The sequence below is a fragment of the Oryx dammah genome, unplaced genomic scaffold (genome assembly GCF_014754425.2).
Source record: "Oryx dammah isolate SB20612 unplaced genomic scaffold, SCBI_Odam_1.1 HiC_scaffold_2, whole genome shotgun sequence".
Lineage (NCBI taxonomy): Eukaryota > Metazoa > Chordata > Mammalia > Artiodactyla > Bovidae > Oryx > Oryx dammah.
The window spans coordinates 12,466,723-12,492,004 of NW_024070186.1; the positions used below are offsets into that span (position 1 = coordinate 12,466,723).

At 55.9% G+C, this 25,282-nt stretch overlaps 1 protein-coding gene across 4 annotated transcripts; it reads right to left on the minus strand.

The window, feature by feature from the left end:
- FAM207A (family with sequence similarity 207 member A) lies at nt 1–25,282 on the minus strand. Of its 4 annotated transcripts, none has more exons than XM_040264987.1 (6): nt 24,987–25,282; nt 21,385–21,493; nt 14,352–14,420; nt 6,118–6,268; nt 2,008–2,073; nt 1–919 (listed from the first exon to the last, which is right to left on the minus strand). In XM_040264987.1, the coding sequence occupies exons 1-6, from the start codon at nt 25,122–25,124 to the stop codon at nt 796–798; spliced, it is 657 nt and encodes a 218-aa protein (XP_040120921.1). In that variant the 5' UTR covers nt 25,125–25,282; the 3' UTR covers nt 1–795. The 4 variants fall into 4 exon arrangements, with proteins under 4 accessions (XP_040120921.1, XP_040120915.1, XP_040120910.1 ...); XM_040264981.1 differs by having other exon boundaries at nt 2,008–2,076; nt 24,987–25,243; XM_040264976.1 differs by lacking the exon at nt 24,987–25,282 and adding an exon at nt 24,246–24,864.

Here is a 25,282-nt window from a genome sequence, read left to right on the forward strand (position 1 = left end):
TTGTTTGTCACTTAACTTTATTACCAAATATTCCAAGTGCATTCTATGAAGATTAAAAACACAGTTAAGCAGCAGGGAAGTCCCTCCAGGTCAGAGACAGCAGCCAGTAGGCTCCCAAGAAGGGGAAGGGAGAGGAGGTCTCTCCCACCTGCCCTCCTCCCCCGCCCCACTCCCACCCGTCTGGGTGGCAGGGCACTCTGCTTGGGGCAGGGGGCATCGCCAGACGGTTGCGGCTTCTCAGCCACATTCCCGGCAAGTCTGCTGCAGTGGAGGGCAGTGGGTGGCCACCACAGAGGACGGCAGCGTCGGGCTCGCCCCGCACCTCCCTGTCCTCCCCCCAGCCCCACAGGTGAGGTCAAGGAGAAGGTCCTGGCATCTGGCAGAGGTCAGAGGCCCTGACAGAGGGCACCGCGAGAAGGTGGCTGAGCCGCATCCAGCCACAGTCAGCCTGGAGCCCCCAGAGGACCAAGCCAGAGGGCTTGTCTCTTAATATGATACATGTGTGCAAGGCACTGCCCACAAACCCAGACGAAAGAGAAAAGTGAGAAGGCTGGCCGCGTGGCTGCACCACCTCCTGTGGGGTGGGCACAGAGTTCCATGGACATCTGGGATTTTCCAGCAGTGTTTTTATTGCAAAAATAAATGTGTCGTCACAATACTCCCATGTCAACTGCCTGTCTCCCACCTGTGCCAAGCACAGCAGCAGTATGGCGGAGGAAGGGGCTGGCGGCCCAGGGGACAGTGGGCCAAGCCGGCCCTGGCCGTGGCCTCGGCGCTCTCACACGACCCGCGGGGTCAGGGCTGCCCACTGCCCTCCAGCTGCATCTGCTCGGCCAACTGCCGCCCGATGGCCAGCAGAGGGCTGGCTCTATAGGCCGGACTGGCAAGCAGCTCCTGGAACCGCGTCCGTTCCTCCTCGCTGCAAGAATGGAAAGCAGAGGTCAGTGGGCAGGGTGAATGCGGAACAGCCAGCAACCGCAGGGCCAGCCTCGGCACAGCCACCCCGCAGGGAGGGACACCAGCACAGGGCTGGACGGGGCGGGGTGTGAGGCAAGCTGCGGGGCTGTGAGATTCTGCCTGCTGGGTCTGGGTGTGGGGGCGGATGGGGGTCTGAGGCCTGGGGGAGGGGGCACTTCAGGTAGGCGGGGAGGGGCTGCCCTGGGGCCTGTTCGTGGGCACACAGGCCCCTCATCCGCCACGACTGTGATAAGGAGCCGCTAAGGCGGGGAATGCACACTGCACACACAAGAGCTCACACGGCAGCTCCTCGCCAGCTTGGTCCCGCAGGAGCAGGGGCGCCGGGCCAGGTGGTGATGGGGGTCTGTAGTGGGCCCACCCTTCCCGCAGAAGGCCCTGGGCCCTGAGTCCATGGGGAGGCTGCCTCTCTGTGCCCATCCCTAAGCCCAGCCGGCCACATCACCTCCCCAAGGCGCTAGGGCCAGCTCACGCCTCGGCCCTGCAGCCCAGCACAGACACAAGCGATCTGCTCAAGTGCCTCTGGGGACAAGACCTCTGCCACCAAAACTGAGGTGACCTGGTCCGGAAGCTCAGGGCGGCAGGCCCGTCACAGCGCTGTGGTGGGGATGACCCTGGCCTTGGGATGGCGAGGCAGGGAGGAGAGCCCAGCCTGTACCCTCCACAGGTGCATGCCCAAAGACAAGGTCAGACCACACCACGCCCCAGCTTCCTGTGCTGCTGACGGAGAGACTGGAGACCCCAGCAGATGGCTGGCTAACTGGCCAGGTGTCCACACTCCCAAGACACCTGGGACCCAGGTCCCAAGGGCAGCCCCCCAAGACCCAGCAGCTGCCCTCGGCACTCCAGGGGAAGGGGCTTCCTGGTCCCTGGAGACAGTTGTCCACGCCCCCCAGGCTGAGCCCCAGCACACCAAGGACTCAGGTGGGGGAAGCCCTGGATGGGCTGTGTAGAGGCAGGCAGGATGTGTGCGTGTGTGTGTGGCGGCGGCTGGGGTGGAGGGGTGGCGCACAGGGGGTGGGCAGTACTCACAGGAGCTGGAGCCTCTGCACGGCACTCATCCGGCTCAGCTCGGCAGGCCGGGGCCTGCTGGCCGCTCTGCTGGGGACACGGAGAAAGGGGTCAGCATGGCCCATGTTCAAGTCTTGACCGGAGGCCACAGTCCACACAGGGCTCTCTGCTGGCCTGGAAGGCTACAGGTGCCACATAGCAGGAGGGACCTGGGAGAGCAGGGACCCAGAAAACCTGTGAGTCCTGAACCACCACCTAACTCGCCTCCAGACCAGGAACCCTCATTTCTTATTCATGTTCCCTCTTTTCCCTGGTCTCAGCTGCTCTGGGGCTACTTCATCCTGACTCCCTCCCGCTCCAGACCCCCAGGACAGCCCCCTTCTGGCCCAGTGTCAGCCTCCGGACACTGTGGCCCTGTTCCTTTCACCACTCACCCCTCTCTGTGTCCACCACCGAGCTCCCCAGAGGCCCCACTCTTGCCGATCCAGACGGCCTGGGTCTCCCTTCCCGCAGCCACGGCCCAACCCAGGAGGTGGCACCTCCGTGCTGGGAAGTCAGGAGGCCTGGGACCTCATGCCCTGAATCTTCATCCCCGTCCAGTTCAGGTTAAGAAGGGCTCCCACAGCCTCTTCCTGCTCTGACAGTCAAGGGCCTCAAGGTACAAGCATACCCCTGGGAGACCCCTCAGGGTCCAGGGGCAGCCTAGCGTGACAGCAGGTGGCAAGGAGAGGCAGGACCCTCACCCGAGCCTCAAGACACGTCCAGGACCTGGCAGGCCGCTCACGGGAATGGCACACCCCTCCCTGCTGGGGTTTTCCACTGTGGACAAAGGCAGGCAGGGTGGATTCCTGGAGGCTGCGGGGGCACAGGGAACTGACCCCCCCATGCTCATCCCAGCGGCCCAGGGCAGGGACATTCACACCAGACACCAGCCCAGGTCCTGCTCACCTGCTCCAAAGGCCGGGGCCCCAGCTCACCCAGCACCCGGGTCTAGCTCTGGCTGCAGGGCCGAGTGCACTGAGAAGGGACATTGAGTGGACAGAGACCTTCCTGCCAGAACTGAAGCAGCTCCCACTCCCAAGACCCATGGAGCTGGAAGAGGACCCTGGCCCTGCAGCACTGGGGGCTGCGGCTCTGGGTGCTAAATGCCCTGGGGTGAACCTTGGGGAAGTTGCTCCAGCAGAAGTCTGTTTCCCCGACTGCAAGACAGGCCAGCGCTGTCCTGACAGGCTCCCTTCAGCTGACACTCAGTGCCTGGGGATGCGAGTGGGCCCAGGGGGCTCCCAGCTTCGGGGCTCTTGTGCTACCCCGTCCTTCCCCCTCTAATGTGAACAAGCCCTTGTGGCACCCACCCCAAGGGGACTGGGGCCCAAAACCAAATGGGACTCTCATCTCAATCCACAGCACCGGTGGGTGACCCCCTGAAGCCCCAGGGTCCACGAAGCCCAGCTGGTGACAAGCGCCGGCTCCCAGGGTCAGGCCCCCCGGCGTCAGGCCCCCTGCTCCCATCCTCTACAACCTTTGGACCATGGGGAACCACTTTCTCCAGACTCAACCCTTTTCCCTGGTGAGCACAGCCCACTGGCAGAGCACCACCGGCTCTGGTCTTGGGCCCCTCGGGCTCTTCAGAGGCCTGGGAGCCAGGTCAGCACTGGGCAGTGCCACCTGTCAGGGGGAACACCCAACAGCCCACTGGGCCCACTCGGAGCCTCGGGCTCTCCCCACACCACCCAGATTTGGGACGAACCTGGGGCAGCCCAGGGCCTCTGCTGGGGTATCCCAGCAGGTGACTGGACCCAGGCAAGGCACTTGGGGTCTGGGTTCCCAGGCACAAAGCTGCCCCACAACACATCCTGCCCAACTCTGATGCCGGGTGAGGGGGGAGGGTGGGCATACCCGAAGGCACTGCCAGCTGCACCATTCCTGCATCAGGGCCCGGAAGCCCTGCCCTCGTGAAGCAGGAAGAGGCCAAACACCCGGCCCAGCAGACCTCCAGGGCTGGCAACACCACCACCCAACCCTGCCAATGGAAGGAGGGCACAGGACGGAGTGGCAGGCTCGCGGCCCACCCCAGAGCCGAATGTGGCGGGGATCCTGCCACCCTGGGCAAGAGTGCGGGGCTGCCCCCCGGGGCCCATGGCAGCGACTCTCCTGGACCCTCCCCACATTCCTCCTCCCTCAGCTCACTCTAATCTGTATCCTTCCGCCATAATAAACCGTGACTGTGACAGTCCCCTGTGGGAATCACAAAGCCCAAGAGTGGTCTTGGGGACCCCAGCCTGCAGAGAGGGGCCAGGACTCCCCAGCCGTGGTCAGACATCGGTGCCCAGACCATGGTCTCTTACACCATTTCCAGCGGAAGGGACTGGACTCCCTGGAGGAACACTGACTCTCAGACAGGAGCAGGAAATGCCTAGATGAGCCTGGAGCATCTTGTGCCTGAGGAAGGGAAGTACTCAGAAGCAAAACACAACAGCCCCTGCAGATGGGAGTGTCAGGGGGACAGAGGAGCCAACCGAGGAACTCCTGAGGGCCAGCGCCAGAGCCGGTTCAGCCACAGAACAGAGTCGTACTGGATCACGACCCAAAACATAAAATAAAAAAACACCCCCGGGGCCAGCCTGACATAAACAAGTGATGGAGAAGGAAACCGGGAGGATCCACGTGGCTCTGCAGCTGCCCCGTCCTCAGGGGAGGGGAGCGCCCCTCCTTGGGTGGGGCGTGGGCACAGCGACCTCCTTCCAGAGGACAGTGGGAGGAGGTGGCAGCATAGTGGAGACGCCCGCCAGACTCGCCTGAACCAGGTGACCACGGTCAGCGTCCACCATGGAGGTCACGTGACGGCACGTGCCCTGGACGGGACGAGGTGAGAAGGGCCCCTCCCCTCTGTGGTCTTCACTGAGGGGCGTCCTGCAAAACGCCTGGCTCCTCCTCCAAACCATTAAGGTCGTTAAAGACAGGAAGGTCTGAGGGACTGTCACAGCCCAGAGGAGCTCTGAGGGGACACGATGGCTGCATGTCACATGGGGGCCTGGCCGGAGCCCTGGGGCAGCAGAAGGTCAGTCGGGGAAACTGAGGAGTCTGACCAGACTGAGCTTTTAGCCGCCTATTATTCATGAATGGAGCTGGTTCCTCACTGTGACAAACGCACAGGCTGACATCAGACGCGAGGAGAGCCGCGTGACTCTCAGCATCACCTCCGCAACTCTTCCGTCATCAAGCTCTACTCTAGAACAACGTTTACCTCGGCAGACAGCTCCTGGTGCCAAGAGGCGGTTGGGGGCGGGGGTGACAGTGGCCAGGAAAGCGCCCCCCACCCCGGCCGCCTCGCGCAGTCCTCCTCCGGCTGCAGGCCGGTGTTTGCGCAGCTCTCTCCCCTCTGGGAGCACCAAGCACATTTTTTGGATGAGAAAACTGCAAGCAGGGTGAGGAAGCTTGACCGGGTCACATTTTTGTTCAAGAACCAGGAATGGAATGTGCATTTTGGGCTCCAGCTCCATCGCCAAACCTCAGCTCTGATGGCCACTCCTCGTCTGGACCCCATGCTCTGGGCACTCCCATCCCGGACTGGCTAGCACTGACCACCTAACTCTGCAGCCAAGGGGCCCTGAGCCTGTCACCCACCACCCCAATCCTTCCTCCTCAGAGGGGTATTTGGCAAGAAAAAGAATTATTTCAAAAAGACAAAATCAAAGACAAAGGAAACGATGACGGTCCAGGAACCAGGACAGGACAGGAAGCACTCCAATCCCCATCCCTCCCGAGGCCGAGCCACGGTCACCCCTGGCTGGCGCGCAGCAGGATGCCCTTCCGCAGCACGGGGTCCCAGGGAGCAGGACAAGCCCCATGGGGACGGCCCAGCCTGGGGCAGGGGGCCGGGGTGACAAGAGCAGTGGCTGGGCAGCGGGTGGGAAAATGGAGCTGGAGGGACCCCCAGGCACAGCACCCGGCTGAGTGGCTGTGAGAGGCCATCCACGTGCCACCAGGCACCCACTCCTGAGAAGGCCCAGGGCCCCTGCCGCATGGCTAGGCCTGAGACAAGGGTGTCCCAAGTCAAGACGGGCCTCTGCAGGGTCAGTGCCCGGCCCGGCCACCCCACTGCTCAGCCTCTCCTGCGGACACGACACTCACCGTCGGGTGGGGGGCCGCCGGCCGCTGGCCTCCAGCTCCAGCAGCTCGGGCAGGGCGTCCCTCAGGGGCTGCAGGTCCCCCACCACCACCGTGGCCCTCCGCCTCCGCTCCGCCTTGCGCTTCTGCTCCGCCAGCTTTATGGCCTCAATCTCTGAGGAAGGGGGACACAGGGTCAGTGAGGAGGACAAGTGTTTGGCCGTGGACTTCAGCAGCAGAGGGTCCCGGCTCCCAGCCTGCAGAGCCAGAGCTTAGCCGGGAACCTAGGGTGGGAGGGGGCAGAGGGGTGCAGCCCAAGCAACTTGCTCCCCTTAATCCTGGAGACGGCTGTGGAATCACAAGCCTGGGGAGACGGGCTGCAGGCAGAGGAGCTGCCCTTGAGGAGGCCAGGGCCCTGAGGCCTGGAGGAGGGGGTGGGCGGAGGGGTGGGCAGACAGAGGAGCCTGCAGAGTCAGAGCAGCTGGTACCCTCCCCTCTGCCCCCAGTCGGCTTCCTGGGGATGCACCCAGAAAAGAGAAGTGGTCCCCATGGGAGGCGGTGGCAGGGTGAAGGCTCTCCAACACTGGCCAGGTGCAAAGCAAGGGGAGGTCTCAAGGGTGCTCCTCACAATGTGGGGGCTGTGGGCAAGGGCAGGGGCACTGGCCAGAGAGACAGCGTGACAGGGCCCAGGTCTGGGGTGCCAGGTGGAGGGCAGGGCGTGGATGAGCTGCTGGGTGAGGCCGCTGTGGGCCGGCAGGGCTGTGGCCACCACAGACAGAAGGGCCTTGAGATCTGAATTGCATTTTATAAGCGGTGTGTATTCTGAAACTGTTAATAAAATATGCTCTCAAGCGCATTGTCTCCACAGTGTGGTGTGTGGACCCGCCAGCTCACTAGTCTGTGTGCAGGCCTTGCTCCAGGAGACTGCCTGAATCTGTGATAAGTGATTTGTTAATTGTTCTGTATTAGATTCCTTTAAAAAAAAAAAAGCTCTGCTTCTACAAAGCTGGGAAATGAGGCTGTGATAGATCTGGGACGGCTGGACCAGAGACACTCCCCGCCTCCCTACTGTGCGAGTTTTACTGGGCTATAAATAACCAGCTGCAGACTCTGAATCTCCTCTAAAAAGAGAACTGGAAGCACCTTCCTGACGAGCGGTTGGTGAACTCAGTGCAGCCGAGGGGCCAGGAGAAGCCAGGAGAGAGGTGACAGCCAGCGGCCCAGGTGGGCCCGACAAGGGACCTCTCCCTCCCAAGGGGATGTGGGTCTGTGGCCGACCAGCTGCCCCTCAGGGCAGGTGTGAGAGGTGATGGAGGTGGGCACGGTGCCCAGGGGAGCAGTGATGACACCAGACACAGGGCAGGCCAGGAGAATAGGGGCTGAGCAACTCAGGACAGCCCACCCCGAGTGCGGGAGGTGTGTGTAAAACGTGAGGGGCGTGTGCTGACCCCACAGGCATCTCCAAAAGAGACTAATTTCCAGAAACAGACTATTTGGGAAGCCTGGCAGGAGCAGCTCCTCCCAGCTCGCAGTCACCCCCAAAGGCCCAGAGAAGCCCAGCAAGGGTGAGCCAGACAACCCCAGCAGGACCCACCTGCCCCAGCCGCAAGGAGGCTGCCGGAGTCCAGGGCCCTGCACCTCACTCCAGAGAGCTGGGCTCTGGAACAAGGACCACCCTCCTCCAGGTCGCTGAGCCCTGGCCCAGGCCAGTGTCGGGACACCAGGTTTTAAAGGCAACGATCCAGGGCTCTCCATGCTGCCAGGGCAATTTACTCAGCTCATCAAGCTGGTGCCTCTTCCCTGGGAGACCAGCACCCAGGAGGAGTCGGGGGTCGGGGGTCAGGCAGGGGAAGGGACAGGTAGCTCCCTTCCTGGCTGGCAGGCCCAGCACCAAAGCTGCAGGGGACCAAAGAGAGCACGGCAGGCCTGGCTCCTCACAGGACACAGGACACCTGTTTGCCTACAGAGGAGCCAGCAAATCAGCGTTTTAGGTCAGTAACAGGTGGGGTCCACCCAGGACACATCTGAGGTGTGCAAGGACGGCACAACACGGGCACACGTGCTGGCGGGTCGCTGCAGCGGCTGCTTCAAAGGGAAAAACCACGCTTACCACAAGAAGTGCCCACAGAATCTGACAGAATTCACTGCCCACTCAGGATAAAGATCACAAGGAAACCAAGAACAGGAAGAACTTCCCCAATCTGAGAGACTATCTACCAGAAACCGACGGTGCTGACCCAGCCGAGCCCGGGGAGGGTGACAGGAGCAAGCAGCTCCTCCCCCCGCCTCAAGCCTGCGCAGTGCCAACCGGGCCTGTAGTCCACGTGGTGCCCAGAAGGTCAGGCACAGCTCCCCGGAGGGTCAGTCCACCCTGGTCACCCTCCCCCGCTTCCCTGCCCGCATCTGCTCACCCATAACAAACAGAGCTTGAGTGAGCACCATCGGCTTTATGCCCCAACGTGGCCTGAGGTTACTGACCCTGAGCAAAGCAGGCTCACAGGACAGTGCCCATGGGCCCTTGGCCCCCAGAGACTAGAAACAATCTTCACCCCCTCCAGCTGCTGCAATAGGAAGACATAAAACAGAGACTGGAAAGAGAGGTAAAACTGTCTCTATCTTAAGTATTGTAGCATGATCGTTTATGTAAAACATTCTACCAAATCTATAGGATAATTACCAGAACACACAATTTTAACAACATCAGAGGATACAGAGTTAATGATAATTAATAAATAATATAATAATACATAGTAAAACCTGGAAAATGAAACTTTTGTGAATTCCATTTATAATAGTTTCAAAAACTATTAGCAATAAACTAATAAACAGTTAGCAATAAGCTTATCCAAACAAAAAAATCTAAGACCTCTACTCTGAAAATCACACAACAGAGATGACAGAAATTGAGAAAAATTTAAATGAACGGAGATGTACAAACTAGGTTTCAAAGAGGCAGAGGAACCAGAGATCAAATTGCCAACATTCGTTGGATTATGGAGAAACCAAGGGAGCTTCAAAAAAATTCTGCTTCACTGACTAAGCTAAAGCCTTTGACTGTGTGAATCACAGCAAACTATGGAAAATTCTTAGAGACTGGAATATCAGACCACCTTACCTGTCTCCTGGGAAACCTGTATACAGCTCAAGAATCAACAGTAGAACCAGACATGGAACAACTGACTGGTTCAAAGTTGGGAAAGGAGTATGACAATGCTGTATATTGTCACCTCACTTATTTACTTTATATGCAGAGTACACCACACGAAATGCTGGAAGAATCATAAGCTGGAATCAAGATTTCCAGAAGAAACAGCAACAACCTCAGATATGCATAAGATACTACCCTAAGGGCAAAAGTGAAGAAGAACTAAAAAGGCTCAAGAGGCCTTGATGAAGGTGAAAGAGGAGGGTGAAAAAGCTGGCTTAAAAGTCAACATTCAAAATACTAAGATCATCGCATCCAGTCCCATCACTTCATGACAAACAGATGGGGGAAAAAAAAGAAAACAGTGGCAGATTTTATTTTATTGGGCTCCAAAATCACTGCAGATTGTGACTGCAGCCATGAAATTAAAAGACATTTGCTCCCTGGAAAGAAAGCTACGACAAACCTAGACTGCGTATTAAAAAGCAAAGACATTACTTTACCAGCAAAGTTCCATACAGTCAAAGCTACAGTTTTTCCAGTAGTCGTGTACGGATGTGAGAGTTGGTTGACAAAGAAAGCTAAATGTTGAAGAATTGACGCTTTTGAACTGTGGTGTTGGAGAAGACTCTTGAGAGTCCCTTGGACAGCAAGATCCAACCAGTCCATCCAAAGGAAATCAGTCCTGAATATTCACTAGAAGGACTGATGCTGAAGCTGAAGCTCCAATACTTTGGAAACCTGATGCAAAGAGCTGACTCACTGAAAAAGACCCTGATGCTGGAAAAGACTGAAGGCAAGAGAAGAAGGGAATGACAAAGAATGAGATGTTTGAATGTCATCACCAACTTAATGGACATGAGTCAGAGCAAACTTTGAGAGACAGTGAAGGGCAGTGCTTTATTGACTATGCCAAAGCCTTTGACTGTGTGGATCACAATAAACTGTGGAAAATTCTGGAAGAGATGGGAATACCAGACCACCTGACCTGCCTCTTGAGAAATCTGTATGCAGGTCAGGAAGCAACAGTTAGAACTGGACATGGAACAACAGACTGGTTCCAAGTAGGAAAAGGAGTACGTCAAGCCTGTATATTGTCACCCTGCTTATTTAACTTATATGCAGAGTACATCATGAGAAACGATGGGCTAGAGGAAACACAAGCTGGAATCAAAACTGCTGGGAGAAATATCAATAACCCCAGGTTTGCAAATGACAAGACCCTTATGGCAGAAAGTGAAGAATTAAAGAGCCTCTTGATGAAAGTGAAAGTGGAGAGTGAAAAAGTTGGCTTAAAGCTCAACATTCAGAAAACGAAGATCATGGCATCCAGTCCCATCACTTCATGGGAAACAGATGGGGAAACAGTGGAAACAGTGGCTGATTTTATTTTTCTGGGCTCCAAAATCACTTCAGATGGTGATTGCAGCCATGAAATTAAAAGACACTTACTCCTTGGAAGGAAAATTATGATCAACCTATAGCATATTAAAAAGCAGAGACATTACTTTGCCAACAAAGGTCTGTCTAGTCAAGGCTATGGTTTTTCCAGTAGTCATGTATGGATGTGAGAGTTGGACTATAAAGAAACTTGAGTGCCGAAGAACTGATCCTTTTGAACTGTGGTGTTGGAGAAGACTCTTGAGAGTCCCTTGGGGTGCAAGGAGATCCAACCAGTCCATTTTAAAGGAGATCAGTCCTGGGCATTCATTGGAAGGACTGATGTTGAAACTGAAACTCCAATACTTTGGCCACCTTATGCGAAGAGCTGACTCATTTGAGAAGACCCTGATGCTGGGAAAGACTGAAGGCAGGAGGAGAAGGGGACGACAGAGGATGAGATGGCTGGATTGCATCACCGACTCAATGGACATGGGTTTGGGTGGACTCTGGGAGTTGGTGACGGACAGGGAGGCCTGGCGTGCTGTGGTTCATGGGGTCGCAGAGAGCCAGACACGACTGAGTGACTGAACTGAACTGAAGGGCAGAGGAGCCTCATATGCTGCAGTCCATGGGGTCAAAAACAGTCGGACACAATTTAGTGACTGAACAACAACAAAAGATTAAAGGAGAAATTACCATGTTCGTGGATGAAGACCCAGCATTGTTCAAGTGGCACTTCTGAACTGATGTACGGATTCAAAGCAACGATCTATAGGTCGCGACTACACCAGGCGGTGGTGGTGGTGGTGGTGGTGGCTTTAGGAAGTTGACCAGCCTATGATCAGAGTCACAGGGAAATGCTAAGGACCTGGACCACCCAAAGCGGCCTTGAAACAGAGGGACAGACATAGGACTTCCCTTGTCCAACCCCAGGACCTGCTTCACAGCTGCAGCTTCAACAGCCTGGAACGGAGGAGGGTCAGCGAGCAGAGCCATGGTGAGAGGTGTCAGTTTTCCACAGACATTGGGATAACTGCACAAGGAGACAGTCTTTATGACAGACACTGATGAAACTGAAGCAAAGAAAACCCTGAACCAGTGCTTCACATCACAGACAAACGCTAAACCAAGATGGATCAGAAATCTAAATATCAAAGCTAAAACCATAAAGTTTTCAGAAGGGTAGGATTTATCCTCCTGTCTTGGGACTGGGCAGTTTCCTTAAACAAGGCACATGCACGCATGCACACACATATGCACGTGCACACACACAAAACATCAAAGAAAAAAGACAAATCAGTGTCCTCCAAGGTGAACTTCTGTTCATTAAAAAAAAAAAAAAAAAAAAACAACCTGTTGAGAAAATAAATAGGCAAGTTACAGTCTGGGAGAAAATTATTTGCAAAACATATCTGAGGCGACTGACCTCCAGGACAGAGGATTCCTGGAGCTCAATAATAAAGAGCCCTCAGGAACCTCGGGAAACAAGCCCTGGGCGTCAGGACGCCCCAGTGGGCAGCAGCAGACGAAACACCCCTTCACCACAGTGACAGGCACCTCACGCTCAGCAGAACGGCCAGGACTGCAGGACGGGCGAGCCAGCACGGCTGCGAGCAACCCCAACTCCCCTGCGCTGTCGGGGGCGTAAGCGCACAACCACAGGAGAGGAACGTCTGGGAGCTGCTTATAAAACTAAACATACACCTGCCCTATGACCCAGCATTCCATTCCAAGTGTTTACCCAAGAAAAATGAAAACATATGTCCACAAAAAGACTTGTGAAGAATGTTCATCACAGCCTATTCACAGCAGCTAAAAAGAGAAAAGACACCAGGTGTCCATCCACAGGAGAGTGGATACCAAACAGCGTGTCCACATAAGGAAACACTTCTCAGCAACATACAGGCCCAGACTATAGCTCCACCCAGCACAGATGAGCACAATGCCCAGCTGAGCAGGAGAACCCAGACACACAAAGACTGCCCTTACCCGATGTCCAGAGCAGCGAAGCCTGAACTCGACCTGAAAAGAGCAGACAGGGGCTGCCTCTGGGGGCGGGGCCTGGGAAGGGCCACGGGGCTGGCCCACGTCCCGAGAGGACTCTGCTGTGCACGTGCACACTGGCCCTGAGCCACCACACAGCACACTGAAGGCCCAGGTCACCACACACAAATGTCACCTCAAAATCAAAACTAAAAAGAACCGTAAACAAATACTGAACTCTAGCAGAGTTACCAGGGAGAAAGTGCGCTCAATCTGTAATCCACTTTGGAACATGCAGCTAAAACAAGAGTTGGTGGCTGGACAAGACAGATGGGATGGACAGACAGACAGCTGTGATAAAAGAAGTGAGGTGCTCATGGTAAAGTCTGGATGGTGGGCATATGGGCGTCCACTGTAAAATTCTTCCTACTTTTCTGTACAAAACTTTTCATAATAAAGTACTCAGGGAAAGAAACTCGGGAGCCATAGCTAAAGCTACAGTCAGAGGCTAACATTTAGCCTTTCATTCAGAAATAAGTGACTAAGTCACTAAAACAAACCCAGAGAAACTAAGAACAGGGCATTTAAACAACCGAAACTGACAAATCAGAAAACAAAACCGCAGAACTGAAGACAGGCATTCCTGGAGCAGATGAAACCAATCAGAAGAGAGAGGGGGGATACAAACAAAGAGTGACAAAGAGGTGAAATAATGACAAACTAGCAACTCCGCCAATAAAGGCTGAGATCTGATTAGATGGTTCTATGGGAAAATGAGTGAGTGACGAAGATTAGCTCAAGTAGTTAAAAAAAAGACCAACCATCACAGAAGAAAACTTAAATGTCATCAGAGAACTATAGCCCAGAACATTCAGGGGCCCAGTGGTCCCAGCTTATTAACTTTCCAAATCCATTTTACAAAGAATATTTTGCACAACCCCATGCTACAGACCGTGGAAAAGAAAATGCATGAAGGGACATTTCCTTAAGACATATCCAAAAACTGAAAGAAAACTTAAAATTAACAATTATGGAGGAAACTGATACATTTCTCTAAAAAAATTTAATTTATGAAACATATAATTTCTTTAAAACCTTCAAGGGAAAAAATAATTCTGGTCATATTTTAACTGTGTGAAAACATAAAAAAACATTTCAAAGTAGTTTTAGAAGTCAGCAAAATCAGACTAAAAAGATAACTGTAAAAAAAAAAAAACTATAAAACAATGTTCACAAGAAAACCTTCAGAAAAACACCAGCAAATATTCAGCAACATGAAAATTAAGTATATTTTCCAAAATTATTAAGAAGAAACTCACCCTGATAGGCAGGCAAAGGCACCCCAATAAGACGGTGAAGGCCAGGGTCCCTGACCCCACCAGGGGGTGAACGGCAGCTTGTACCAGGGACCCCAAGGGTCGCACACCCAGGCAAGGGCCTGCAGGGCCACACGCAGGCCAGGAAAGCGATCTGAGAAATGTCGTGTCATAAATCACCTGACCCTCAGGCACTCCCTCTGTGCGTTTTACCCACGAGAGGTGGTGACACCCCTGGTGGGGAGTGAGGTACAGCTGTGCAGACCCTCGCATGGGTGACAGGGCCACCCCGCCGTCATGGGGCCATCTGCCTGTCGTAGCACAGGCCGCCTCCTCCAGGGCCCAGACAACCCAGAGGCCGGGTTCGAAGCCAGCCCAGGACAAGGGTCCACCAGGGACAGGACAGGACAGGACAGGACGGGGAAGCTTACTCTGCAGCCACCGCTCACGCCTCAGCTTCAGCTTCTCCTTCTTGGGCAGAATAGTCTTGGCCTCAGCACCTGCCAAGAGAACACGCGTGAGCAGGACAAGACCAGGAGCCCAGGCTGCGCCTATGTTCAGGGCGTCCACCACTGCGCCTGGCCATGGCTGCAGGACACCCGGGACCCAGCGGCTACAGGCCGCCCCGCACACTGGTCTCCTCAGAGACAACGCACGCACCCAGCGGGGTGCACTCGCCAAGATCCAATGGCCGCAGACTTCTGGCATCTAAGTAGAAGCTGAGAGGACGCGTGCTTGTCAGGGTGGCCTACTGCTCAGTCAGTTCAGGAAAGCCAGGACTCCCACGGGATCCCACCCCTTCTCCAAGTCAGAGCCCACAACCACAGCCTCACGCCTAACCTCTGCCCGTGCCCCAAGCTGACCCACTTTCCTCCCCAGCAGGAAGGGCTGCCGGTCACCCGGGGCCAGTCAGCGGGCTGCAGGTGCACGGGGGGGCGACGGGACAGAGGGGCTGCGCAGCAGGGCCCACACGGGTGCCAGACTGCAGGGCTGAGGTGAGGACAGCCTGTCTGGGACAGGAGCTGAGTAAGGGGGGCGGTGGCAGGAGGCAGAGGGCGGCCTCAATGGGGACCTCGGACAATAAGACTCATGCCGGACACCCATCCCCAAAGGTCCAGGAAGCCACCTTTTCTGCCCCAATCCCATAACTTCTCTAAGATTTTGAAATCATTTCAAAGAAAGAGTCTACGACAAGTGAAGACTGATGGAATTCTAAGTCTGCAGCCTGTGATCAAGGGGCAAGTTGGCAGGTGGGTCAAGACCACCCTGTACCACCCAGGACCCCTTCTCGGCACACTCAGGAAACAGGTCCCAGCATGCCGACCCTGTGAGGCCCAGGTGCTGGGGAAGCCTGGGTGACCAGCGCACACCTCCACGTGAGCTGCTGTGAAACGCGCGCTGCAGAACCGTGAACATCTTAGTGATGCTTCAGGTGAGAGGGTTACTTCAGGTGAAAACTCTCTGGGACAGAAGGAACGGCCGATAAAGCCCAGCCCCTCCCTGGGGAAGCACTGCTCCTTACAGAAACCTGAGCCCAGTGACTTGAACCCAACCTCAGGGCTGATCCAGAGGCACTGCCTGAGGGCGGCCCTCCCACTAGAAGGAGGAGGGCAGGGACTTGCTGCCAGGCTGGACGCTTCCTGCCAACGTCTCCCCCTCTGACCACCTGTGTCCTGTGCTGTATGCAACAGGCCAGCGACCATCCACTTTGACGCCCTGTGATTCTGACCCAGGGCACTGGAGGTCCCTGTGCAGCCGGCTCCTTGGCACCCCGGGCCTGTCCAGATGCATCTTCATGCAGCCACGCCACAGCCAAATCCTCCTGCCTTTGGCACCAGCCAAGAGCCCACCCAGAGCCAGGAAGAGGCACTGGGAAACATCTGTCCTCCTCCTCCTCCTCCCACTGGCCTGAGGGCCCAGCCCTTCCCTAGATGCCATGCAGGCAGGGTCCTCCGGGCTGGACCCTGACTGCCCTTCCCAGCTTCCCTCTGTCAGGCAGAATGGGCTTGACCAGACGACAGCAAGGCGAGCCCAGCAGTGGCCTTCCCTGCCTCCAGCTGCCAGCAGGCCCAATGCAGTGGCCTGTGCCCTCCAACTTGCTGGTCGAGTACCCAAAACTGGCCCTGCCAGTCAGGGTCAGGGTGTCCCTGGAGGCACTGGCCTCCTCCCCACAGAGCCTCCCCATGGCAAGGAGGCAAGAGCCTGGGCAAGATGGAGAGGCGCGCAGAGCTTACGGCCACAGAGGCCACAGCGCCTCCAACAGCAGGTGACCAGCGCCACAGCCAAGACCAGGACAGTGTAGTATCCTTCAGCTCCCAGACCAACACACGCTGCTGCCCACCGAAGACCTCCAGGCCTCCCCTCCGCGTCCTCTGGAGGCCAGGGGGACCAGGGGAGAGCCAACCACCGCCCCCCACCCAAAGTGCATCCCGCCCAGGGCCGGGTGCAATGGATGGCAGCTTCCTCTCAGCCTGGGCACCTCCTGTTCCTGTTGCACTTGGGGGAGAGGAGTGAGGAGAACTAGATTCTGTCACAGCCCTGACCTCACAGCTGCAGGAAAGGCGGGGAGGTCTGATGGGGAGCTTCATCACAAGCCCGTCTGGGAGGTGCTCGGATCCTCCAATGCCTAAGGTCAGCCTGCTCAAGCCTCTTCTCCTCCCCCAGGCAGGACAGGCCTAAGGACCAGATGCAGCGCTGCTGCCCTCTGCTGAGCACCTGCCTGGGAGTTTCAGAGGAGACTGTGGTGGCGGGTCAGCAGGGGGAGCTCGGCTACAGAGAGAGGGAAGGTCAAGTGCAGAGCTCTCTGCCTGGGACTCCCGGGAGACAAGACCAGCGCTCCCCAAAACCCGGTCCCTCCACCGCGACCTCCAGGCCAGCGGGTCCACTCACCACCGTCACATCCCCAGCTTCTCTGCAGACACGCTGCACGGCCACCTCCTCTCTCTGGTCCTTCTGCTCCTGCATCCCTGACCAGGCCTGTCCTCCACCTGCTCACGCCTCTGCTTGAGTCTAGGGGTGGGGACTGTCCAGCCCAGGGTACAGAGGACTGGGGACACCCAGGCGCATATCTGAGCACAGAGCTTGTTTCCTGCATGGTCGCAGTGCAAGGGAATATAGAACGAGAAACAGAACTGGCCGGTGGCACCCCACGGGAAGAGGACGAGGAGCCCAGAAAGGCCCCAGATCTCTACTGGCCCTCCAGTCCCCGGTCCCCACCCAAAGCTGAGTCCTGCTGGTGGTGGGTGGGGGTGGTCTGCGGGGTGGGAAGGCCCATCATCTCAGAGCCCAGTGTTTCCCCCTAGGAGGCTGAGCCCCTGCCTGAATCAGAAGGAAAAGTTGGGGCAGTCCTAGGCCGGCAGGGCTCCCAAAGGCTCCCCATGGAAGCTGAGGGAGATGCCACCAGTAAGGCCCACCAGCCCCCTACCCTGGGGTCCACCAGCCCCACTGCGTCCAGGCTGCAGGGGAGGGGGGCACCACCAGGCTCTGGGATCACATGACCACAGGGCAGAGTAGCACGTGACCACAGGGGCCAGGGAGGCGGGCAGCACCCCGGCCCACGGGGAGGACACTCTCGTCCAGGTGGACAGGTACCCTGGTGCACGGCCCAGCAGGTCACGAGCAGAGCTGAGTCACTGGACACCACGTTCCCCACGACCTGTGTCTGCCCTGGCCACCAGTCCAGCTCAAACCCGGGGGGCTGCCAGGCCCAGCGCCCAAGGGAGCCAGGGCACGGGCCAATGCAGAGGCAAGTGGGCATGGTGACAGACACCTGCCACTGGGAACCGGGCGCCTCAGACAGCAGAGAGGGGGTCCACTCAACGGGACACGTGGGCAGTCAAGCCCACAGCTTCACCATCCTAAGGCCAGGCCCAGGCACCATTCCCAATATTCCATTGTTACAAACTTGTCTGAACCCCAACACAGCAAGTAAGGCCTGTTGTTACCCCGACCCCCAGCGGGAGGCTCCTCAGCACGCGGCCTCAGGCCACCCACCCACCTTCTCCACCCTCAGCACTGGGGCTCTCGGGGCTCTGCCAGCCGCAAGGCCACAGGCACAGAGCCCACTGCTCTGAGCTCCAAGCTCTGAGCCCTCTCCTCCTGTCATTCTCCTTTAGCTTTCTGAACATTATGACATTTTTTTTTTTTTGGAGAGACTGCTTTCCAAGAGCCGGCCAGTCCCCATCTTCTGCCTCCTGGCCCTGCATGCCAGCCCCTCGGACTAGAAGAGAAATTCTCAGTGCTCCTTCTCCTGACCAGCCCATAGAAGAAAACACCTTCCCTTCTTCTCTCCCTGCCCCTCACGCACCCCTGTGCTTTTTAGGCCACGCCACTCAGATTTTAGTGTCCCCTCCACCTCGAAGTGACACCTCACCCTTTCTGATCAGCCATGCTCCCCGGGCACCCCACGCTATCTGTGACGGCCTTTCCGACAACCCCTCAGACTCAGTGTGAAGGCTCAGGGTAACTGAGTGTCTCCCGCACACAGAGATGGTTCTATGAGCACAGGCTCTCATGCCCACAGGCACGCGCCAAGGCACTGCCACCTCAGAGACAGCAACCAGGACCACGAGGACTGCTCAGGAGACCTGATAACAGCCCATCACAGCTCAAGACCAAGAGGACCCTGGGGCTGGGAGGAGATGGGCACTTCTGTGCTCCCACAGATGAGAGGTGGGACCCGCCAGGCTGTGGGCCAGTATCCTAAACCTGGCACCATCAGAGACTCCTGGAGGGGTGTGTGAAAACAAGGTTCAGCAGGTCTGGGATGGGCCCCAGTAGTCCTGGTGCCAGCCCAGGACTCCCCGAACTGGGTGCAAAGCCTCAGACCCACCCCACCCATACGGTGCATGGGGGAATGACAGCAAGAGCTGAGACAGCACCGCAGCTGTGCCAGGGGCAGGCCCGCAGTCACTCCCAGGGCGGGCTGCGTGCCTCTGAGCTCGGCCACGTCGCCTCCCCCACCCCCAGGTACCGCAGCCTCGTCTGCACAGGAGACAGTGCGTGTGCATCAGTCCCTCACCAGCATGAGGCTTAAGGGGCCTGGACGAGTCCCGAGCAGGCCCACAGCACACCTGCCCAGCAGATGCCACGCTCGCCTGATGGATGCAGTCAACAAACGCTCAAAATCCAGCAGCCAGTGGAGCACGGCCCTGTGTCCCCTCCACTCCCTGCACACCTCAGGGACACCAGTGGCAGCACGGCTTCTCTGCTGGGTCCCCTGAGCCCCACGTGGAGGTCCCGCTACAGGGAGGTCAGAGGCAGGCCCTGGGTTGCGGGCTGTTCCCTGCGGGACCTGCCCTCTCGGGTAAGCGGGGAACCATGCGCGCTGTGCCCTTGTGGACATGGCTCACAGCGAGGGGACGTCTGTCAGCTGCCGCAGGAATGCAAGCCTCCCGCTCAGCAGCCCCTCCCCTGAGCCCCGGACAGGTGAGATGTCCAAGTGCCATGCTGAGCACCAAGTGCCCAGCACTTGCCAACGGACAGAGAGTGAGAGAGACAGAGGCATGCAAGAGGCCAGGGACGGCAGCACCCATCAGCTCCCTGGAGGACTAGCTCCCTCAGCAACTCAAAACTCTGGAAGTTTTTGCCCAAAATGATAAAGAGCTGCCCTTCACAACACATAAGAATTCTTCAGGATTAAGAAAAGCGATCAACACTGCCCAGTACACAAACCACAGGAGAACCATTTACCACGCAAAACTGCTGGGTCGTGTGGGTCACCAAAGGGGCCTGAGTGGCTGCGACTCCAGACCCTTCCTGCCCTCCCGACGGCAAGTCCCCATGGTGCCCCCCGATCCCACCCCTGAGCACGGGAAAGTACTCGGGCAGGACGCAGCCAGAGCTCTGCAGGATCCAGCCCAAGAAGCAGCAGGAGGGTCTGGGGGCGAGAAGATGGTGCTGAAAACACACTGCTCTGGGTGCCTGGATTACTCCGGGCTGGAGCCAATGGAGCCGGCAGGTTGCGACTCCCCTCATCTGACCCAAGCCGGGAGCTTCTGAGATGAGGACTGCCTGGGTCCCCTCCTCCAGGGAAGTTTAACACCATGAGGACGCCAGAATCCGGAGCACAGGGAGCTGCACACACGAACCTTCCCCCACGTGTTCACCGCCCACAGCACTACTGCTCCCCGCTGAGACACTCCAGAGGCCCAGGTTCTCACCACGCCTCTGAGCTGTCACTGAGGCTTGGGAGAAGCCTGCACACGGTCACGGGATGTGACCTGCACACAGCAGTTTTTCTGTTTTTCTCTTGTTAATCTGTCTTCTCTTAGTCTAACCTGCAGGGTCCTAGCCAAGAATCTAGGAGGGCATAGACGAGGCTTCCCTCCCTACAGTCTCAATGTACAAAGAATAGCAAGGAGATTCGGATAAACTCTCCAGTGAAATTAAAAAAAAAAAAATCCAAACCAAGCTGCGAACATCATGATCTCATGGGAAACACTCGACATAGGCATACCTGTGAAATAACTACAACTTACAACTCCAGCAGCAGTTCACAGACTGTACACAGAAATTCAGAAAACTTATGCTGAACACTGGAAGCCCTGCCCTGAAGGCCAGAGTGCTTCAACAGGACTGAGGATGCTTCTGCTCTCAGTCGCTCAGCCATAAACACGCAGCTAGCATAGGCGGCATGAAAGTTTCACCGGCCAAGAGCAGATGAGGTGTGGCTGCCCAGGGCTGGAGAGCCGCCCCCTGCTCCAGGACCAGCCCAGACGGGACACCGGGCCAACAGTGTCACAAAGCCCGAAATAGGGGGCGTGCTGTCGGAAAGAAGACCTGTCCGCATGGTACAAAAGTGAAGGAAGAGGGGTTTGGGGGCCACAGTGCACCCTTGATCCTGACTGAGGCAGCAGGAAGATGGGGGCTCCTTCTACACTGCTCACTGGAAATAAGGTTATTACAACCGATGCGTTCAGGTGTGCTAACAGCCCTGTAGGCGTGCACGTCTTTTTTTTCTAAGAGCCCTAAGAAATTCAGACTAAAAGATTCCTGATGAAAATGCTGTTTGCCTCAAAATAGCCCAGCGCTGTGTGCTAAAGGCAGGAGATGAGCACACGGAATGTTTCATACCATCGGAAGGCAGGAGATGGGCACACGGAATGTTTTATACCATCGGAAGGCAGGAGATGGGCACACAGAATGTTTTATACCATCTTTCTGTTCAGCACATCTTTAAAACTTTCCACTAATAAAAAAACACCTCTTGGGCTTCCCTGGTTGTCCAGTGGCTAAGACTCTGCGTCCCCAATGCAGGAGGCCTGGGTTCCATCCCTGGTCAGGGAACCAGATCCCACATGCCACAACTAACACCACAGCAGCCAAATAAATAAATAAAAATACCTATAAGGTGCACAGGCCGACTTGAGCTGTGCTCTGGCCTGTGCCTATGAGCATGTGGAAGCTGGCTTGCACTGAAAGCTCCCCACCCCAAGGTCCACCCTGTCCGCTCTCAGCTCTCACCTCTCCTGACGGAGGTTACGCTCCTCGTCTCCAGATCCAGCTTCTGCACCAAGGCACTGGGTTCTATCGTGGTCCCAGCAAACACATTAGCGTGCACGCAAGCCAACTCCTGAAGAGGCAAGAGGGGAGACTTAAAACTCGCTCTGCAGCTTCAGAGACCTCTCAGCGAGGGCCAGACCCTGGCTTCTCCAGAGCAGGAGTTGGAGAGGAACCCGAGCCCCCACCCCCAACCCCAGGCCCCAGGACTCTCAGGTCACATACTCCTTGCAGCCTCAGCTCATCCTCCACCCTGCAACCCCCGCCCCTGGCCTGGCTCCAGCCTCAGGATCATCTGAGACCAGACCCAGGATCAGTAACAATTACAAATCACAATCTCAACATTCAGGAGCCCCCATGAGGGGACCCAGGTTTCCTCCCAAACCTCCCACCATCTTACTCTTCCTGTCATTCATGGCTGTGCCTCTACCTCCATACTCTCCCAGCAATCTCTGGGTCTCTGACCACATTCATCCCACACCAAGGTCTTACAACCCTCCAGGTCACTCTGCCCAGCACACCATGCTACCCCAGACCCTGCCTCCAAGGCCTGGCCGCCTCATTCAGGTCCAAGCTCCAGGACGGGGGCCTTGGAAGGGGCGTCAGTAACCCAGCAACTTAGGCACAACCTCTGAGCAGACACTGGCCAGGCATCACACTGCCCTGGCCTGGGGGCAGCTTCTAGGAAGCAGCATGACGGCAGGTTGGAGGCAGTGTGAGCTCCAGGCTGCACTGGCTCAGGAGTGACCAGCTGGACTTGCAAAGCCTCCAGTCCCTGCTGAAGGTGGGACGGGACTGTGAAGGCAGCCTCCCAGCACACAGGCACATCCAGCGGTAAAGGGCAAAGGTTTCTATGGCCACGGGGGCTGAAGCACAATCTGACAGTGAGAGGCTTGCGCCGACCCAGGCTGCCAGGCTACAACACAAAAACAAGAAAACATAATGGGCAGACAGGAGGGTGCACACTGGTGCGGAATGGACTCAGTTACATGGGAGCTGAGCCAGGCCAGGAAACAACCGAAATGACCTGCAAACGTCAGCCCAGTCAGTGCTGACATGCACGACCGAAGACAGCCAGCTTTCAAGAACAACAGAGCATGACGCACACAGAGAGACTGGGAACAAGACCTAGGCAACAGAAGCTGTGTCCGAGGGGCCCACGTGTTGGACTTGGCAATGGCCTCATCTCAGCCACAGGACTGAAAGACAGCATGTCTAAAGAACCAGGAAGTATGATGACAATGTCTCATCAGAGAATACCAACAAAGAGACAGAGCCTTAACCAAACTGCTCAGACTCCCCTGAGATTTTCAACTAAACCCTGACATCTCACAACACCCAAAGGACAAGCAACAAGGGAAAACAAGAGAAACTGATGTTACAAAAATTAAAAACTCTGTGCTTCCAAGGGCAATTTCAAGAAAATAAAGACAACCCACTGAAGTGGAAAAAATATTTGCAAACCGTATTTATCTGATAAAGTTTAGTATCCGGAATATATCTCTTGACAACTCAACAGAAAGAGAAAACAACGACTTTTAAGTGAGCAAACGACTTCAAAAGACATTTCTCCAAAGATAAACAGCTAACAAGCCCAGAAAAAAAATAATCAACATTACTCATTATCCGTTAGGGAAATGCAAATTGAAAGAGTGAAATACCACCTGACATCCAGCAGGATGGGTATAATCAAAAAGACAGACAACAACAATTGCTGGTGAGGATGCGGAGAAATTGGAGCACTAGTGTATTGCTGGTGGGAATGTAAAATGGTGCCACCATTGTGGAAAGTAAACTGGCAATTCCTCAAAAAGCTCAACTTAGAATTCTGTACATCCTAGCAATTTCATTCCATGAATCCACAGGAAAATTAGTACAGAGCAGTAGCATGACAGCCAAAAACTGGAAACAATCTATCCACCAACTTATGAATGGATAAACAAAATGCAGTGTGGTATGGTTTATTCACACAATGGCATATTTTTCAGCCATAAAAAGAATGAGGACAACAGAGAAATAAGTGCTACAAAAATAATGCTATAAGAACAAACCTCAAAAACATGCTCAGTGAAAAAACCCTGACACAAAAGGCCACATATCATATTAATTCCATTTATATGAAATGCCCACGAGAGGCAAATATATAGAGACAGAAAGCAGATTTGTGGTTGCCAGAATGACTGATAGTAAGTATGAGATTTCCTTTTGCGGTGACAAAAACGTTCAGAAATTGGTAGTGATGGTTGCACAAATCTGTGAATATTCTTTTTAAAATGCTCAATGAATTGTACACTTTAAATGGATGAATTTTATGACATGAATTCTATCCCAATAAAGTTTTATGAAAGCCAGGGCACTGATGCCAGATCCTGGGATCACACATCAGCTCCTCCATCAGCAGCTGAATGCCCCTGGTAGTTCATTTAAACTCTCAGTTTTTTCCCTGCAAAATGAGGGCTGGGACTGTTACAAAGATGTAAGGTGACTGCTGCTGCTGCTGCTAAGTCGCTTCAGTCATCTCCGACTCTGTGCGACCCCACAGATGGCAGCCCACCAGGCTCCCCGTCCCTGGAATTCTCTAGGCAAGAATACTGGAGTGGGTTGCCATTTCCTTCTCCAATGCATCAAAGTGAAAAGTCAAAGTGAAGTTGCTCAGTCCTGTCCGACTCTTGGCGACCCCATGGACTGCAGCCTACCAGGCTCCTCCATCCATGGGATTTTCCAGGCAACAATACTGCAGTGGGTTGCCATTGCCTTCTCCTGTAAGGTGACTGGCACATAGCAAATGCTTAACAAACATGGTTGTTCTCTTCAGCATTACTGACCCAAAGCCACTGTTCCCACAAACCAAGAGGATTTTGTCCACTGCCCAGGGTTGGCTCCTTGACTACAAACACCAGTAAATGCTTCCAGGCAGCTCCAGGGTCAGCACCTGGATAAACAAAACACGGTCTAACCACACAGTGGAAGGTGATTCCACCATAAAAAAAGAATGAAGCATTGTTAAACATCATACAACCTGCGTGAGCACTGAAAACGCTGTGCTAAGTCCAAAAAATCAAACGCAAAGGCGGAAACCTACACGACCCCATCCATGTGAAATGTACAGACACAGGCAAAGTCGAGCGGCTGCTCAGGGCCGGGAGGGCTGAGGGGACCGCCGAGGCACGGGGTAGGGGAGGAGGAGGGAACAGCTCCAGGGTACAGCGCGATCTCTTCCCTTTTTTCCTTAATCCTGGGAATCCCCTTTCCTTTCCTTGGAGCGCAGCTACGACGTAAAGGAATATTTACCTTTTTCGCGCAGATTTCTACAAGTCGAGGTGGAAGGTTTCTGGTTATCCCTCGCAGAACTCCAGACGCGGAGCAAGTCAACCTCTTGCTCCGAGCCTGACGGTCCACGGAGGCCACGACACTTCGTGCACCGGGAAGGCTCACAGACTGTGCGGCAAAGCCCGCCGAGGGCGGTCCCGGGGCCGCACAGTGTGGCGCCCGACTCCGGCCCGCGGCCCCCTTCTTCCACCCGCTCCCCCTTCCCACCCCTACCGCCCGCAGTATCCTCAGCTTACCTTCCCCGCGACTCCACCAGTCGAGGCCTGCAGAGGGGCTACCTCCTGGGCGGGGGACGCGAGGCCGGGCGCTGCCTCCCCCGTGGGCCTCACGGCAACCTGGTGCACCCGGGCCCTCAGGCTCCTCACTTTCCCCATCTTCCCGGCGAAGACTCACAGCCGGCTAGAAGCCGCGGGGCTCAGGCAGCACACGCTGCCGGAAGTTGGTCCGGCACTCTGCCTGCCGGGCGGAAACCGGAGTCGCGATCCCGCCCGCGCCGGCTGTTAGGCTTCAGAGAGGAGTAGGGCGGGGCCAC

Coding starts and splice junctions, on each gene's coding strand:
- FAM207A (XM_040264968.1), bottom strand. CDS start 24,434: ATGATGTTTAACAATGCTTCATTCTTTTTTTATGGTGGAATCACCTTC. Junction 2,077..6,117: donor CGGCGGCCCCCCACCCGACG/GTGAGTGTCGTG, acceptor CCGTGTCCCCAG/CAGAGCGGCCAGCAGGCCCC. Junction 920..2,007: donor GTGCAGAGGCTCCAGCTCCT/GTGAGTACTGCC, acceptor CCATTCTTGCAG/CGAGGAGGAACGGACGCGGT.